At 43.1% G+C, this 17,585-nt stretch overlaps 1 protein-coding gene across 6 annotated transcripts in view; it reads right to left on the bottom strand.

Moving 5' to 3' along the window:
* The window catches only part of rnf130 (ring finger protein 130), a 68,294-nt gene that overhangs the window by 15,960 nt on the left and 34,749 nt on the right, over nucleotides 1–17,585 (bottom strand). For 3 of the 6 annotated variants that reach the window (XR_011676155.1, XM_071410636.1, XM_071410635.1), the window contains exons 4-5: nucleotides 8,379–8,641; nucleotides 4,358–4,429 (exon numbers count right to left, since the gene is read on the bottom strand). Coding sequence is in view for 4 of the 6 variants with exons in the window: in XM_071410636.1 (XP_071266737.1) it covers nucleotides 4,358–4,429; nucleotides 8,379–8,641 (335 nt within the window). In the remaining 2 variants the exon portion in view is untranslated. The remainder of the gene's footprint in view (nucleotides 1–4,357; nucleotides 4,430–8,378; nucleotides 8,642–17,585) is intronic. The other 3 variants (XR_011676156.1, XM_071410638.1, XM_071410637.1) reach the window with 1 other exon arrangement.

Genomic DNA, 17,585 nt, shown 5'->3' with positions numbered 1-17,585 from the left:
CATGACAAATTAGATCAAATATTCTTGGAAGTGGTGCCAGAATGTTTTTGCAGTGACTCAGACTTTCACTGTAGTATTCAGCAAAGGACAGTGACTATTTCTGAAATAAATAAACTATGACAAATTGTTGTGGAGTTTGCAGTACATTTTATTTAAGAATGTTTTGCATCAACTTTTACCCCCAACCTAAATATGCTCACTGCCCGCAAATTCTGAAACGTTGTCTTGGCCTACTTGAGACATTTGAAATTACAAGGTGAACTGCCTGTTCTACCGTTATCTTAATGTAGCCAACATTTTAACCGCAATCCGGATCGGATTATAATGAGCAAAATAGGCCTACTTGAAATAGCTTATCTATTTAGTACTGTGAGGTAGGCCTAATTAAATGAGAGATGGGACGAATTGGATCTTAATTTGTTTAGGCTACGTTGGGAGTGTGAAACCATCACAGTCGGAAAACGTGAGGAATTTATTTTGCAATGAGTATGCAAATAAAATTATCAGGAAATAGAGTCCTAACGGCATATTATTGTAGTTTGTTGTTATATATTTTTTATTTTTATGAAAAGGCATGTAATCTTATCTCCCATTTGCACAAAATACCACTTGCCTGCTTGCAATGCAATACTTCAACCACCATAAATTGTGCACACGCACGGTCTAAAGTTTGCTGGAAGTTACGTGCACTCTCTCTTCAAGTAACATTTTTTATAGATGCCAACTTCTGTGTGAAAAGTGGCGCAGGAACGTTTTGGGGTATATTCTGTAAATATGCAGAGTTTAAAAATGAGGCCCCAGTCCCTGTGTGAAATTGGCCTCTGCTAAAATAAAGCAGATCTGTGTCACTGATGGCGGATTTTCAAGATGGCAGAATCTGAGACTTCTAGGGCCCGGGGATGACAGGGGTTGTAGAAGAGCAGAGATCATAGAGTTACTCGCCACAAGTCGATTTGCACTATGAGACACAACGGATGTTTTATCTTTCGGTTACGGGTGTGATGGAATAGTCCCTGATGTGGCCTGAACGTGTCCTATGTGGACTGTGATTAATGGCTTACGGCGCTGACCAGTGCACTATTGAACGTGACCAGCGTCGGCGTTGACGGAGTTGACACGGGCCTGTCCTAGTGCCTAGCAAAATAGGTGACGGCACTGACCTTTTAAATCAATCAATCAATCGATCAATAGCTTGGCCCTTTTGAGTTGGACAGTGATGTTATTGTTCCTGAACAGATATCGGACGGCAGGTCCATGAAGGAAATGTCCCTCTGGCTGTGCAGTAATGTTTAATTAAACTAATGACCTTCATAGCTGTAACAACAGACCTCCATAGCAGCCGCAATATAGCAGTGAACACTGCTACATGCAGGTCTGATACACAGTAGAAGTTATTTCTCAATTGGTTGGGGCATGTTGCTCGTAACTCCAAAGTTACTGCTTTGATTCCCGCATGGGTCCACAAACAGTGAACTTATGTGTTTGCTGTAATGACCAAATAAAGGTTGTGTCAATAAGGAAAGGGCAGCTAGGCTAGAATGCCACGTATTGTGTCTGGACAGTATCACGTATAATCTCCTTATCTCTCGACTGCAGCTCTCGCAAGCAGTCCTCGTCGGCTGTCAATGGTAAATGGCCAGGCAAGATCTCTCCATTACGTGCTCTTACGTCCAAACCTTGCCCGTGCTTGATGGCTTAACATAACCCCTTGTCCAGAGAGACGTCGTGGCCTGATAAACCGGCAGGTTATTTGTGACCGTTGACACTGTAGCCCGTTCTCATCTCTGTGATCACCGTAACAGACTGTATTTTCTACCAAGGGCCTTGGCCCCTTAGTGCCTGCCGGTAATTTCCAACTCCAACCCCCCCCCTTCTCTTCCTCAATATCCAGCCTTGACATCCGGCTCAGTGCGGTCAATCACTCCCGGCAGACGTCCTCCTGATGGAAGGTTTCAATTTCTGCAGCGCACTCCAAGGCCCATGGTTAATTCATGGCCAGAGACCTGTCTCACCCTTGACGAGGGCTCAGAGGTGAGAAGGGAAGAGGCCGGACGGAGGGGACCAACACTCTCCCACAACGCCCAACATTCTCCTCCATGTCCCGTCAGCCCTGACTCTCGTCTTCACTTGAGACATTCTAAGGATCTCCGTTACACATCAATAGCATTATACATTTTCAGTCAGATGTGATTTTCACTTTTTCCTGCATGTGTCAATGTTAAAAATACATCTGGTGTGCTCATAGGAGGATGTAGAAAGGATTTTAACCTGGGGTCTTTGTTTAGTTGTTCTGGTTACTCATGTTGACTACCAACCACATATTCTGGAATATTTGAATAGTAAACACAAGCAGGTTTTGTATTGAACATTCACAAGAGTGGAAGATCCCTCGATCAATAAATCAATCCTCTCCTTTGACACGTATGGCTTTAGCCATTCTCTGCTTGTATTTTATAACCTACCCACCCCCACAACCCACGTCGGTGCTAAACGACATCCTTTAAGCTGATCCTTCAGCAGCCTGCCATCCTGCCCTATTATCCGTCCATACACTCATCAGTCACCTTTGATGACCTCATCCAGAGCTGTAAACCCTATGCCTCAGCGAAGTGAGAGGCATAAATAAAGAAGAAAGCCTAATACAATGATAAACGTCCCGGTGTCAGATGCTTCAGGGCCACAGACCCTGGAAGGACTTGATTAGTGAGAGAAACATGGCGGATGCCATATCACCAATGGCAAACCTTACACCAATCATTGGTCATGAAGGGAAGAAGACCCAAGAAAGGAAAGTATGGACGGGTATTGGGAGGGACATCTTAATCTGGACTAACTACTGCATTCATCACCTCTTCCTAACATCAATTAGACAAGGCTTGACCAAGGTCAGCTAAACTGGATCTTCTCCAGATCCGGAATGGAGCATGGTTCCCGCTGTGGACTATGTTGTTTTGTAGATCTGTTCTACTGTATTTGTATGGACAGGGGGTGACATTGACAAGCTTGGAACCAAGCTTAGGACCCTGGGACTGAACACCTCCCTCTTCAACTGGATCCTGGACTTCCTGATGGACCAACCCACAGGTGGTGAGGGGAGGCAACATCACCTCCGCCAAGATGAACCTTAACACGGGGGCCCCCACAAGGTGTGTGCTTAGTCCCCTCCTGTACGCCCCGTTCACCCATGACTGCGTGGTCACGCACGACTCCAACACCATCATCAAGTTTGCTGACGACACAACAGTTTTAGGCCTAATCACCGGCGACATTGAGACTAACAGGGAAGAGGTCAGATAACAACCTCTCCCTCGACGTCAGTAAGACCAAGGAGATGGTTGTGGACTACAGGAAACCGGGGGGTGAGCACGCCCCCATCCACATCGACAGGGCTGCAGTGGAGTGGATCGCGAGCTTCAAGTTCCTCGGTGTTCAAATCACTAACGACTTAAAATGGGCCACTCACACGCGCACAGTCATGAAGAAGGCGTGACAACACCTCTTCTCCCTCAGGAAGTTGAAAAGGTTTGGCAAGGGCCCTCAAATCCTCAAAAGGTTATACGGCTACACCACTGAGAGCATCTTGACTCGCAGCATCATTGCTTGGTATGGCAACAGCACCAATCCCGATCGCATGGCGCTACAGAGGGTGGAGCGGACAGCCCAGTACATCACTGGGGCCGAGCTCCCTGCCATCCAGGACCTCTACATCAGGCGGTGTGAAAGGAAGGCCCAGAAAATCATTAGACTCCAGCCACCCAAGCCATAGATTGTTCTCTCTGCTTCCGCATGGCAAGCGGTACCGGTGCATCAAGTCTGACATCAACTGGCTCCTGGACAGCTTTAATCCCCAAGCCATAAGACTGCTACATAGCAAACAGAATGGTTACATGGACTATCTGAGTTTACCCTTGTATTTGTTTTCTCTATGCACACTAACAGGACTCTACACAAATCACACTGTCATTCCAGCACACACACAACATGCACACAAATGTATACTGACTCTACACACACACGCACATACAATCATCATATACGCTGCTGCTACTCTGTTTATCATATATCCTGATGCCTACCCCTATACATATCTGCCTCTATCACTCCGGTATCCCTGCATGCACGTTGTAAATATGGTATTGAAACTGACCCTGTATATAGCCTCTTACTTTCTCATGTTCTTCTTATTTGTTTTTCTCGTGTGTTTTTGTTCCACCTTATGTTATTTTTAGTGCTACACTGATATATTACTCCATTGTTGGGTTTGGAGCTTGGAAGAAAGGCATTTGACTGTATTTGTGCACGTGACATAAAAAAAAAAGTGAAACTTGAAACAAGAAAGCAGTGCTGGCAGGTGTACCTTGTCCCCTTTCTTCACCGTCCTGGTTGTCAGCTTCCCGATGGCTTTCTTAGCGGCATCTCCAAGTCGACGCTGACAGAGAGAGAGAGAGGGAGAAAGAGGAGTGGAGAGAGAGGAGGGGAGAATATAAAGGTGAATATGGAGAGAAAAATGTAGCCCGAAGGTTGAATTAACAAGAACAATGAAATATACCTTATTCAGCACAAATGACTCTTAAACTAATTTCCCAAAACTCCATAGTGTAGCTCTATTAGAAATAGCTAATTGAAGGACATAAATGACATTCACACTCATTTCAATGGTTGGGAACCTTTTTGCTTTAAACATTTTGAACCATTGGAGAATTGTAACAAAAATAGTGCAGTACATTGAGCTCTAGCCCAGTCAACCGAAGACATGGCAAGTTCTACTGTAAAAATAGCGTTAATAATTGATCTTGGGACTTTTCAACCGAGGGCAGAATAAGGTGCCAATGAGGGAGGTTCAGTACATTGGGACAATGCTGAAAGACCTAGAGCCAGAATCATAAGCATTTTGCTGTATTTTACACTGGAGAGGAATAACAGGAAAATGTGAATTGTGAGGTCAGTGTACAAAGAAACAGAACACTGTCTCATCTTTCAGGGATGGTTCTTCACGTTTCTAGAACCCTTTGAGAAAATAAGTGGCGCAATCCTTGCACAGATGCCGAAGCTTAGATGTCAGGGTCTAATTTTAGCTATGTATTCACAGTGTGGAGAGAGACAGACATTTGTAAAGCACATATGCTGCAGAAGGGAAAGACCTTGTTCAGTTTCTTTCCACTGATTAAACATGCTGCTGATTTGGCACCAGTACTGTAGACACAGTGACATTGATTGAGAGTGAGAGCGAGAGAGAGACAGTGTGTGCATGTGTGTGTGAGAGTGAGTGACACTCCCCCTGTGCCAAGGCATCAGCAGAAGTATTAGGTCTGGTCCATCCCATTAACTACTACTAGAGCTCAGTGTGAGTGTAGTGGACTTATCTCACTGACCTAAGTGGATCTTCACTCATTAACACAGCCCCCACTGATTAATACTGCACTCTAGTGTGAAAGAATACACTGCGGTGTGTGCGTGCGTGTGCGTGTGCGTGTGTGTGTGTGTGTGTGTGTGTGTGTGTGTGTGAGAAAGAGAGAACATGTGAGCATTGCAAACATACAGAAGCAGTTGACTAGGCAGTTTAATTAGTTTGTGGGGTTAAACTAAAACAAACAAAAGTTGGTGACCTCTTGCCGCCTCAGAGAGGAGAGACAGTGAGTGATAGTCTTTAAACTCCCAGTACTTAGTATTTAGTAACCACAGTATTTAGTGACCACAGTATTTAGTGGCCACAGTATTTAGTGGCCACAGTATTTAGTGGCCACAGTATTTAGTGGCCACAGTATTTAGTGACCACAGTATTTAGTGGCCAAAGTATTTAGTGGCCACAGTATTTAGTAACCACAGTATTTAGTGGCCACAGTATTTAGTGGCCACAGTATTTAGTGGCCACAGTATTTAGTAACCACAGTATTTAGTGACCACAGTATTTAGTGGCCACAGTATTTAGTGGCCACAGTATTTAGTGGCCACAGTATTTAGTAACCACAGTATTTAGTGGCCACAGTATTTAGTGGCCACAGTATTTAGTGGCCACAGTATTTAGTGACCACAGTATTTAGTGGCCACAGTATTTAGTGGCCACAGTATTTAGTGGCCACAGTATTTAGTGACCACAGTATTTAGTGGCCACAGTATTTAGTAACCACAGTATTTAGTGGCCACAGTATTTAGTGGCCACAGTATTTAGTAACCACAGTATTTAGTGGCCACAGTATTTAGTGGCCACAGTATTTAGTGGCCACAGTATTTAGTGACCACAGTATTTAGTGGCCAAAGTATTTAGTGGCCACAGTATTTAGTAACCACAGTATTTAGTGACGACAGTATTTAGTGGCCACAGTATTTAGTAACCACAGTATTTAGTGACCACAGTATTTAGTGGCCACAGTATTTAGTGGCCACAGTATTTAGTGGCCACAGTATTTAGTGGCCACAGTATTTAGTGACCACAGTATTTAGTGGCCACAGTATTTAGTAACCACAGTATTTAGTGACCACAGTATTTAGTGGCCACAGTATTTAGTGGCCACAGTATTTAGTGACCACAGTATTTAGTGGCCACAGTATTTAGTGACCCACAGTATTTAGTGGCCACAGTATTTAGTGGCCACAGTATTTAGTGACCACAGTATTTAGTGGCCACAGTATTTAGTGGCCACAGTATTTAGTGGCCACAGTATTTAGTGACCCACAGTATTTAGTGACCCACAGTATTTAGTGACCCACAGTATTTAGTGACCACAGTATTTAGTGACCCACAGTATTTAGTGACCACACAAACACAGATGGTGAGGGGTTGTTTCAGATAGATAGCTAGGTAGAGAGGAGTCTCGCCCTGTCAGATGCTACATCGATCAGCACTGTTTGTAAACAGTCTTAAATGGCTCCTTGTTTTGTCTTCTTTTCCACAGTTGTGAAATGACATTGAAGGTTTATACCACAGAGGGAAGGACAAAAGGAAATTAGGCTATTTAAAATAATTGGGACAGGACCCACTCACCTCTACTGTCCTCCACTATCCTGGCTTAAATTTCTGGCACAATTAAGGTACTAAAGGTAGTGTCTTAGACCAGACCAACTGAAAAGGGGTGTGTGTGTATTTTTAAAGATGCCAGACGCTAAGGAAGCAGAGTTTTACAACAACGACCCTCCATTAAGGATTCATGAACGATTTACCACATAAACATTTCATGGCTGTTTCCTCTCACAGAGAGAGAGCGAGAGAAGGGGGGAGACAGAAAGAGAGAGAGAAAGAGAGGGTACAGAGCGAGCGAGAGAGAGCAGAGGAAGGTCAACCGAGCCAGACATACAGTCAACATCTGGAGGTCATGAAGGTGACTGGCGCTTCACCTGCTATCCACTTCTTTTACCTGATATGAGTCCTCACAGACAGTTGACTGAATACTAGTATGTCAAAGTGACATTGAGAGCATATGCCTCAACAACATTTGTCACCACTATCTAAAGATGTTTGCACTCAATTGTTAATAACTTCCATTTTTTTAAAGAAGCTGGATTTTTTGTAGCCCTGGGTATTCATATCGGGACGTCTGCCTCCATTCTTAAGAAAAATATGATGGGAGAACTAATACCATTAGTACCTGAGTGCAATAAAACCATTCAAGTGTGGTAACTATGAGCTAGATGTGTGGATCTCAAGTTAGGATTGGATGCTGAGAAAAGATGTGCAGTTTTTCCTGTTACATATATTTGAAATACGTAATTCAAATACTTTTGAGTATTTTGTCATTTGTATTTCAAATGGCCTGAACTACAATCCAATGTATTTTGTAACAAGATACTTTTGAGACCTGTACAATTGTATTTGTCTGTACAATTTTTTATAGTGGTTCATCATTTGGTGGCCCCCTTTCACCCTGCATTGGTATCTGAAGTCTGATGGCACTATGGTGCGATAATAGTGTCTGCTAAATGACCAAAATGTAAATGAAAAAAATGATCACTAGCAAAGCATGCTGGGTATTATTATAATGAGCTCCGCCCCCGATAGAAGGCCAATAATAATAATACCTGTTGTGCTTTGCAATTGTTCATTTTTACATGCACATTTTGGTCATTTAGCAGACACTTTAATCCAGAGTGATTTACAGGCAGTGCATTCAACTAATGTAGATAAACAACCACATATCACAGTCATAGCAAGTAATGTATTTATTTGTTACCGTCACTGAGAATGTTGTTGTAGTGAAGGCGTGTACATGGAAACATGGAAATGTATTTTATCAAAATACAACTCCATAAAAGTACATTGATAAATTTGTATTTTTGTACAAAGATACATTTTGATGTATCTTTTGCCCATATTTGACCCTAAGTACACAAACACCAAATAAAAACCATATTGTAAAAAAAAGCGTAACCATTAGCAAACATACTCTATGTCCTACCTGGCTGCGGTCACGTGCGTTCGTAAAGCGTATCTTCTGGATGAAGTAGAAGATGAGCCAGGCAGAGGAGATGATCATGAGTACGATGAAGGAGATGGAGACGAAGACCAGGGAGCCGCGGTTGATATTCTTGGCCTGGCCACGCTGGCCCACCACCACACTCACCAGCACCGTCAGGTTCCTCTCCAGCAGACCCAGGATCTCCTTGCCGTACGACTCAGTGATCATCACCGCCACAGTGTCACCCGTACCTGATGAACACAGTAGAGGGGAGTTAATAGCATAGTGGCTAGGTTTTTGTGGTAATCCAATCAGAGCTTTTGCATGTTTTCTTGTGACACGTCAAGTCAATGAAAGCAATGACCAGTTAGTCCCGATCCATGACTTTGGAGGCAGTCAGGTAGCATACACTTATTCACAGTTTGCACATGTCCCCTCCACTATATTCAATCTGCCAGCTTTTAAATGTCAGATCCATAACACAATAACTACTATTGGATAGGCAATTTCGCGTCACCCATATTGACAGGATCCACAGAGCAGAGTCAATAACAGAGCCCCTTCCGATCCTAAATCTGTAGATTTAGAGGCTTTCCAACCAATTTCTCTTTAACCACGATGAAAAGACCCACAGAGCCAGTCGCCAGTCGCCAGTCAACAGATTCTCATTCGTCTACGTGGGCAGATGTAGGATCATTAATCAGTTCCCTGCGTTTGCATTTCAAGGCGTTAAGCCCCTGGAGCTGGGTTTTAATAGGGTGGCATGGAGAGAGTCTGCCATCCATCTGCATGGCATCACCAGCCGGTCCCAATAGACAGTGTCAGTGGATCAGATCTACCCTCCCGAGCGCAACCCATTCCTCATCTATTAAGACCGGGTTCTGAACACCTGCACAGCCAACACAGCTGTGTAGTGACGGATTTAATATCCCATGGCCTGAGGGAATACATGTGGAGACAAGAGAAACGTGTAAGAGAACGTATAATATATCCATTATGTGAATAGGGGCTCCTGAATTTTTGAACACCCTATGTGAAGGAATGTGAAACATTATGCCAACAAAGGTGATGTGGTATAATGGAATTCATTCATGGACAATGACCGCAATGCATTGCAGAGCATTAGCCAGTGGAAAATAATCATTGTTTATTTTAATCTATATAAGCAGTGGTGGAGCCATCTGTGATCATCATAATCACCTCCATTTTAAGTTGGTGGTAGTAAGAGGGTCCAGGCAGCTGACTGCTACAGGCCAGGGGGAGTCATGTTACTGCTGGAGACGACTCTTCTCTGTCCCTCTGGGCTCTTTTACCACAGCTTGCCTTACCACTAATAGCAGCTGAAAGTGCACTGTGTCTGTCTGCGTGTGCTCGTGTGTGTAAGCGTGTCTACTGTACATCAGTGTGTGTGTACGGGAATCTGTCTAAATCTACGTGCCTGTTTACTACACATCTGTGTGTGCGTGCGTGCGTGCGTGCGTGTGTGCAGTTTACCTTGCCTCAGTGTTGACGAATGGCACACTGGTCACACACACACCAAGGCCGTGAGATTAAGACAACAGGAAACATCCACTTTGAGTGGAGAAAACATGAGGCCTCTACCTTTCTCCTGTAGCACACATTCTCTATTTTCTAGAGACGGTGACTACCTGCATTCGCACTGTGACATAAACCTCTCTTTCTTTTTCTTCAGACATCCCTCCTTTTGAACTTTGTATTTTTTTCTTTCTTACAGACATCCCCCTTCCTCAACGATGTCAAAACGACAAAAAAAGCCAGTACCCAAACTGCTTCATCCTCTTTCTCGTGTCAGATATTTTGTTTGTTTGTTGCACTTCCAGAATTAAACCAACATTGTGACGAAAGAAGCATCAAGACTATCCTTCACAGATCATTTGGCTCCTAAAGTCCTTGAAAGTTTGACTGTGAATTATCAATAATGTTACCAGATGGTAATTCCTCCAGAATTGGCCTTAAAACATCTGTTTTCTTAAGAGAAAGATCAAAAGAAAAAGGGAGAGACAGAAAGAGAGAGAAAAGGGCTGTAATTCAGAAGGCTGGGTATAATGACTCCCTGTCGTGCAGGCTGAATGACAACAGTTAAGTCATTACACTATTCGTCTCTCTACCCCTCTCTCTCTCTCCCTCCTTCTCTTTCTCTGTACCTATCCTTCCTTCCCTCCCTCCCTCCCTCAGTGGAAGCCCTCTCTTAAAGGTGCCCTTTAGCCAAACGCCACCTGGCTACTGACTCAGCGTGTTTGGGGAGCACGGGTGCCACGAGATATGGGGTGATTGAGAGCACCCTTGCACTGAGCTACCTGACAAACAGCGAGAGGATGGAGGGAGGAAGGGATTTCGTCACTTCAAACTCATGTGCCAACTGACCACAACCATCTTTCTTCACTTCAAATTCATGTGTCAACAGACCACAACTTAATTCAACTGCACCAAAACAGTACTCTAATAGACGGGTTGGTTGTTTAGCAACAAAACCGAGGCATGAACAACTATGGGGCAAAACCGACGGGGTTGGCTTAGATTGTTGACAACATGTTGAAAACGTAAATACATTTGCACAATGAGCACTTTTCTCTCAAATACTTCACTACAGTTGTTGGTTAGCTAGTTAGCGTATTTTAGTCATATTAGCATTGACATGAAATCAGTAAAAACACCTCAAACCAAGAAATGGTATCAATGAAACGAGCTGAAACGAGCCACTTACAATTCCCCACATGGCAGTGTCATTCTTGCTAGCAATCTGGCCATCCAGAATCACAACAGGCTGACTTCTGCCCCATGGAAGCGCACGCATCGTTTTTGTGACATTGTCAGCTAATCCATCTATGGTCCCAAATTGAAGGGCGTCCACAGAACAACCACATTGTGGTTGGCTTGTGGTCAACCGCCGCAAAACAAGGTTCAAATTAACAGTAGGTTGTTAAACCACTGACCGACAACCTAGTTGGTCTACTGCTGACTATTGCAGTTGAGCTATGTCTACTCAAACACACAAATACGCACGCACTTACGCATGACATGCACAGAAAGACCCAAACACAACCCTCTATAGATAGGAATTGCACCTCATTTCAATCTAAATTGGCCCTCACTTCAGTATCTAACGGCCATAAAGCAAGCAGGACAAACAACAAAGAGAAAGAAACCTTGACCTGAGACACGCCCCCCCCCCCCCGCCCCCGCCCCCGGTCCTAATACTCTACATACACACGCACCAGCTCCGCTTATCACGAAAGAAGTGCAGCTGGCTTTACAATATGCTCTATTGCCCAGGGTTGATGGGAAATCACGGCCAGTCAAAACTATGGCGCTGCACAACGGGCCGCTCCCATGAATCATTGGTTTTATGGGGCTAGGCTATGCTAGTTCACCATAGACCAAGCACTGAACACACATGTAGGGACCTGGCCGGGCTAGACTAGGCTAGGGTACCATAGACCCAGCACAGTACACGTGTTGTACCAAAAGCCCAGGGGGGAAATCAGCCATGACGCACGGTGACTTATTAACTCCAGTGCCTCATGCCAAAGGTGTGGATGTGAGTGTGGGAGGTGGATAGCAAGAAAGCAGATACAAATGTGTGCGTTTCTGAAAATCTGTGGTTATTTCTTTGGAAAACATAACCCTTTTTTTTTTTTTTATGTAATATTAACTAGTCCCCTTCCCTCCTCTGTAATGCTGAAAACATAATAACAAGCTGACACAGAAAAAGGAGCGATACCTCGGGTTGACCTTGGGACTTTCAAACTTCACTTAAATTTGGATTAAACACATATCGACTTCTGGACACGTGATGTCTTCTGATGGAACTCCACACCAGTTACTCATAAAAACAGAACACAGCTAAAGTAGTTTCCTTTTATTACAATTCAATCCTTGTTTGTTTTCTACACCTACTGACGATAGCTAAGTATTTCGATTTTAGTTGCCAAATGTCATCCTACAGTAAATGCATGATGGCATAAGGGCAACGTAATGTTAAGTGGAAGGTAGCCTAGCGGTTAAGAGCATTGGACTAGTAACCGCTAGGTATCTGGTTCGAATCCCTGAGATAACTAGGTGAAACATCTGTTGTGCAATTTTTTGGTGTAAATAGCTCTGGATTAGAGTGTCTGCTAAATGACTAAAATGTAAATAATGTTGCTAAGTGTCAATAACTTTGTGCAGAGGGGAATGACATATGTGACCGACCACCTCGATTCGGTCTTATGTAGCAAAATCTGAAAGTGTTTTTTATATTGGATAAAAATAGAGACTCAGAGCTACTAAATGGTATATCATACACTGCAGTTAAGGAAGAATGGGAAAGCAATTCTGCTTTGAAAGTTGATGCACTTATAACCCCACTTTTGAGAAAATGGCCTTGAATGTTTGGTACACCTACAGTACTGGAGAGCTCTTTGTTGTCTACAACTATTCCGCCTCTTTCACAACCTCTTAAGCCTTAGCCCCACCCATCTCTTTAAGGATTCACATGTGAGGCCATGTGCTAAAAATATGAAATTGCCCACTGCAAATTGACGACACACAGACACACACACACCCCCACCCCTCCACGCGCTGCTTCTAATCTGCAGCTTTTTTTTGCAGTGAGAACGTGCAGGGAGGTATCTATTTAGGCATATTAAAACACAACCATTTTTTCCCCCGATCACGAGTATCATCCGATCCAACTAACAATTGTCTATTTACAGACACAGTTACGAGTATGGCCATGTCAGCACACCCCTACCAGACACACTTGTCTAAATTGATGGGTAATGTGAAAGAATTGCTATAACCACCCCACAGACACATCTAGCTAAGTGGATGGGTCAGTATTGTCTAGACATGTACACAGTGGTGTAAAGTACTTAAGTCGTACTGTACTTTACTATTTATATTTTTTGATGTCTTTTACTTCACTACATTCCTAAAGAAATTAATGTACTTTTTACTCCATACATTTTCTCGGACATCCAATTAATTTGTACTTAACTGACTTAGTTAAATAGTCTAGTTAAATAAAATATAAAATTAAAATAATAATATAAAAACAATCAATCAAAAAGTACTCGTTACATTTCGAATGCTTAGCAGGACAGGAAAATGGTCAAATTCACGCACTTATCAAGAGAACATTCCTGGTCATCCCTACTGCCTCTTACCTGGCGGACTAAAACACACATGCTTCATTTGTAAATTATTTCTGTTGGAGAGTGCCCCTGGCTATCCGTAAATTTAAAAAAAATAACATTTGAATTTATTTATACTTTTACTTTTGATACTTAAGTATATTTTAGCGATTACATTTACTTTTGATAGTTAAGTACAGTGCATTCGGAAAGGATTCAGACACATTCCCTCTTTTCCCATTTTGTTCCGTTACAGCCTTATTCTAAAATTGATTAAATCATTTTTTCCATCGCAAAGATTCAACCAAGACTTCAAACTAAACTTGTTGAATACCTGGTCTGCATACCCACTGTTGCAAACCCATTGCTGCTTGAATGAATCTTGATAACAAAAAATAAAATAAAAAAACGCACTGCCAAGGGTCGCAAATGCAAGTGTTTTGGTCGCAGTTTTGAGCCCTGCACACACACAGCCTACAGGTTTTGGTCTGATAAAACCCCAAAACACAGTAAGACGCTGAACTAAAATGAGACTGCAGGGACCACAAGAGCAGGCAAAAACAAGTTGAGCTCTCTCTCGCTCTCTCTCGCTCTCTCTCGCTCTCTCTCTCAGCAGTTATCTGTAAATCTCCATAGCTAAGTCAAGTCTTCAGACAGGCATTCACCACAGAGGAAATCAGACAGAGCCAGGCAGGCACGTGCCCTGGCATGTTTACATGCCTCACTCTTTGGCTTTGTTTTATGGGTGGCGCCTAATGGCTGAACCTAGACCTGCCGTGATGGCTTGCTTCCAGATACTGATCCAAGGTCTGGTTCAGTTTTTTTCCCCTTATGGTCAAGGGTAGGATTGGCGAAAGGTCAGCTTTTCCTAGACCTGTGACTATGAGGAAATTCTATTCAGAGATTGTGTGACTAAATGACATCCTTTGCACCCCATTACAATACAAGCACTTCACAGTAAAAGCACCAAAGCAAGGCTTTTTCTCGTTTTCGTCCTCTCTTTGTCTCACCACCATCCCCATACACAACAGAGTTCAGAGGCATGTCTATGAACATTAACACGCACACATAAATCCTCGTCAGCACAGTCAAATTTGCTGTTGTCAGTGTGCCATCCTCTGTGAGGCTGATGTCTCTCTCTGCCCCATATCTCCACACAACATCTCTGGTACAGTGCCTTCAGAAAGTATTCATACCCCTTGATTTATTCCACATTTTGTTGTGTTACAGTCTGAATTCAAAATAGATGAAATAAAACATTTGCTCACCCATCTCAACACAATACCCCATAATGACAAAGTGAAAACATGTTTAGACATTTTTGCTAATTTCTTGAAAATGAAATACAGAAATATATAATTTAAATATGTTTTTTACATTCCCACCCCTGAGTCAATACATGTTAGAATCACCTTTGCAGTGATTACAGCTGTGAGTCTTTCTGGGTAAGTCTCTAAGAAGCTTTGCACATCTGGATTGTGCAATATTTGCACGTTATTCTTTAAAACATTCTTCAATCTCTGTCAAGTTGGTTGTTGATCATTGCTAGACAGCCATTTTCAAGTCTTGCCATAGATTTTCAAGCTTATTTAAGTCAAAACTGTAACTAGGCCACTCATGGACATTCAATGTTGTCTTAGTATGAAACTCCAGTGTATATTTGGCCTTGTGTTTAGGTTATTGTCCTTCTGAAAGGTGAATTTGTCTCCCAGTTTGTGTTGTAACCAAGTCTTCCACTAGGATTTTGCCTGTGTTTAGTTCTATTCCTTTTCTTTTTATCTCCCCCAAAAACTTTAGCCCTTGTCAATGACAAGAATACCCATAACATGATGCTGCCACCACCATGCTTGAAAATACTAAGAGTGGTACTCAGTGATGTGTTGTGTTGGATTTGCCTCAAACATAACGCTTTATATGCGGTGACCAACTCGCACGATGTAGGACGTTGGATTGCACAAGCAATATATAAGATGCCGGAGCTGTGTCTATTTCGGCCAGTTCCGAGATAAAGAAAAACACCTGAATTTACAATGTAGCAATTGCCGAAGGCTATAGAGAAGAAGTTGCTACTTTGAGTCAACAAATCGCTAATTTGTACCAGCTATTGGGGAAGCCACGTCCTCCTCCCTTCTCGTTCTCCACTCCATTGGCAGCAAACACCACCAAGCTGAGGGGAGTCTCACCATCGGGAAGACTATCGTCGTTGGATTGGCCATTGCCGCGGGGGGATGCTGGTTCTTCTCCAGAGGCTGCAGCTAGCGGCTCCTTTGTGGACCAAGATATCCAACCATGGAGACACATCGCAGTACGGTGTGGGACTCAATGCCAGCGAGGACCTCGATCTCGACCCTCTACAGCGACGGAAGCAATGAGTGTTCTCCAGACGTCAAACAGCTTTGCTGCTTTAGATCCTGACGTTCCAGCGCCTTCGGGTCCGCGGTCATCTGATCCGGATGATTCTTATTCTGCCCGCGCTGTGTTTGCGCCAGGAGCTCTGATCCCCGTGATCTGTGGTGGCCGAGTTGGAGTTGGAAAAACCAAGAATAAAAATGGAGCTGTGCAAAAGGCTTCGGAAGAAAACAATAATGGTAAACGGCTAGCTACCGTTTTAAATCGGGAGCTCAATGGTAAAGCAAGCGTCAATCCAAGATACACGCACACTTTGTTTTCCAGGTGCTAAAGTCACCGAATAAATTTGAATTTTACCAGTAGTCAAGAAGCAGATTCCCGACCTGACAACAGTTGTGTTGCACGTTGGTTCAAATGACATTATGGGAGTGAAGTCTGAGAGACTCAGAAACAACTTCTTGTTGCTCTTGGAAACAGCTCGAAGCCTTGCGGAAAGAATCGTTATCTCAGGAACCATCCAATCTCATCGCCATTGTGGGACAGAGTTTTATTCATATGTGGTCTTTTCATCTATGGCTAATGCGTCTTTCTAAAGACATGGGCACGTCATTTGTTGACAATTTTGATAGCTTTTTCCAAAAACAGAGGAACTTCATCAATGATGGAATTCATCTGGGTGAAAATGGCATCCGCCTCCTATCATCCAACATGGAAAAGGTACTTAAACAATAAAAATGATATAGGGATAGTCCCAGTATTGCTATAGCAAGTATTGTATCAGACTACCGTTTAACCACATTTTCATAAACGTAGGGGTAATGTACTTAGTAATCTGGTCCCCATTCACTTGGTTCACACTGGCGATTATACTTGTGCAAACACCTCAAGTACCCCGGTTGATAGCAACAATCCACATTTTTAAAAACTGTAAGGGACTTGGGTTTTTACATTTGAATATACGTAGTATATGTTGACGTTAGAAAAATGTACTAGTGTTTTGTATTTCCATTGCCGATAAACACGCTCCATACACTAAGGTTAGAGTAAAACATTTCTGATGCTATTCGTAAAAGAGATGTAGAATTGGCTAAGGCTAGAGAAACGTATTCTTGTTCTGACTGGCTGACTTTTAGGCCGCTGAGAAACCTGTGCATCAGACTTGTTTGAAGAACAAAATCGGATTACTATGTGACTAGTTTAAATGACTTATGGGAATCCAGCCAAATTCTGGAAAGTAGTTAAAACATTACAGAGCAATATGCACTCTACACTCCCAAATCAGATAGGGTTGGATACTGGACTCATTACTGATAAGAATGCCATTGCTAATGCCTTCAACAATCACTTCATTGCAGCAGGCAATCTTTCGGAGAAAATGTCGACCACAAATGACGGAAGAAAAGATACACATGAAGGGATTATGCATGAGTATGCTGATGGTCAGGGTTTCTCACTAAGCCTCTTCACAGAGGAGAAAGTTATTGATGCCTTGCTAGCCATAGACACTAAGCCAGCAACAGGGGCTGACAAACTTGACCCAGGGTTGCTGGCTAGAGCTGCACCACTTATCTCTGGTGCTCTTACTCATATTTTTAACCTCACGCTGACCTCTGGGGTCATACCAAAGATTTGGAAAACTGCCTATGTGCTGACTCTGCACAAAGGTGGGGATACTGGTGACCTTGATAATTATCGACCAATCTCTAAGCTG

This window comes from Salvelinus alpinus, chromosome 7, assembly GCF_045679555.1.
Source record: "Salvelinus alpinus chromosome 7, SLU_Salpinus.1, whole genome shotgun sequence".
Lineage (NCBI taxonomy): Eukaryota > Metazoa > Chordata > Actinopteri > Salmoniformes > Salmonidae > Salvelinus > Salvelinus alpinus.
This window is presented reverse-complemented; position numbering and strand designations above follow the sequence as displayed.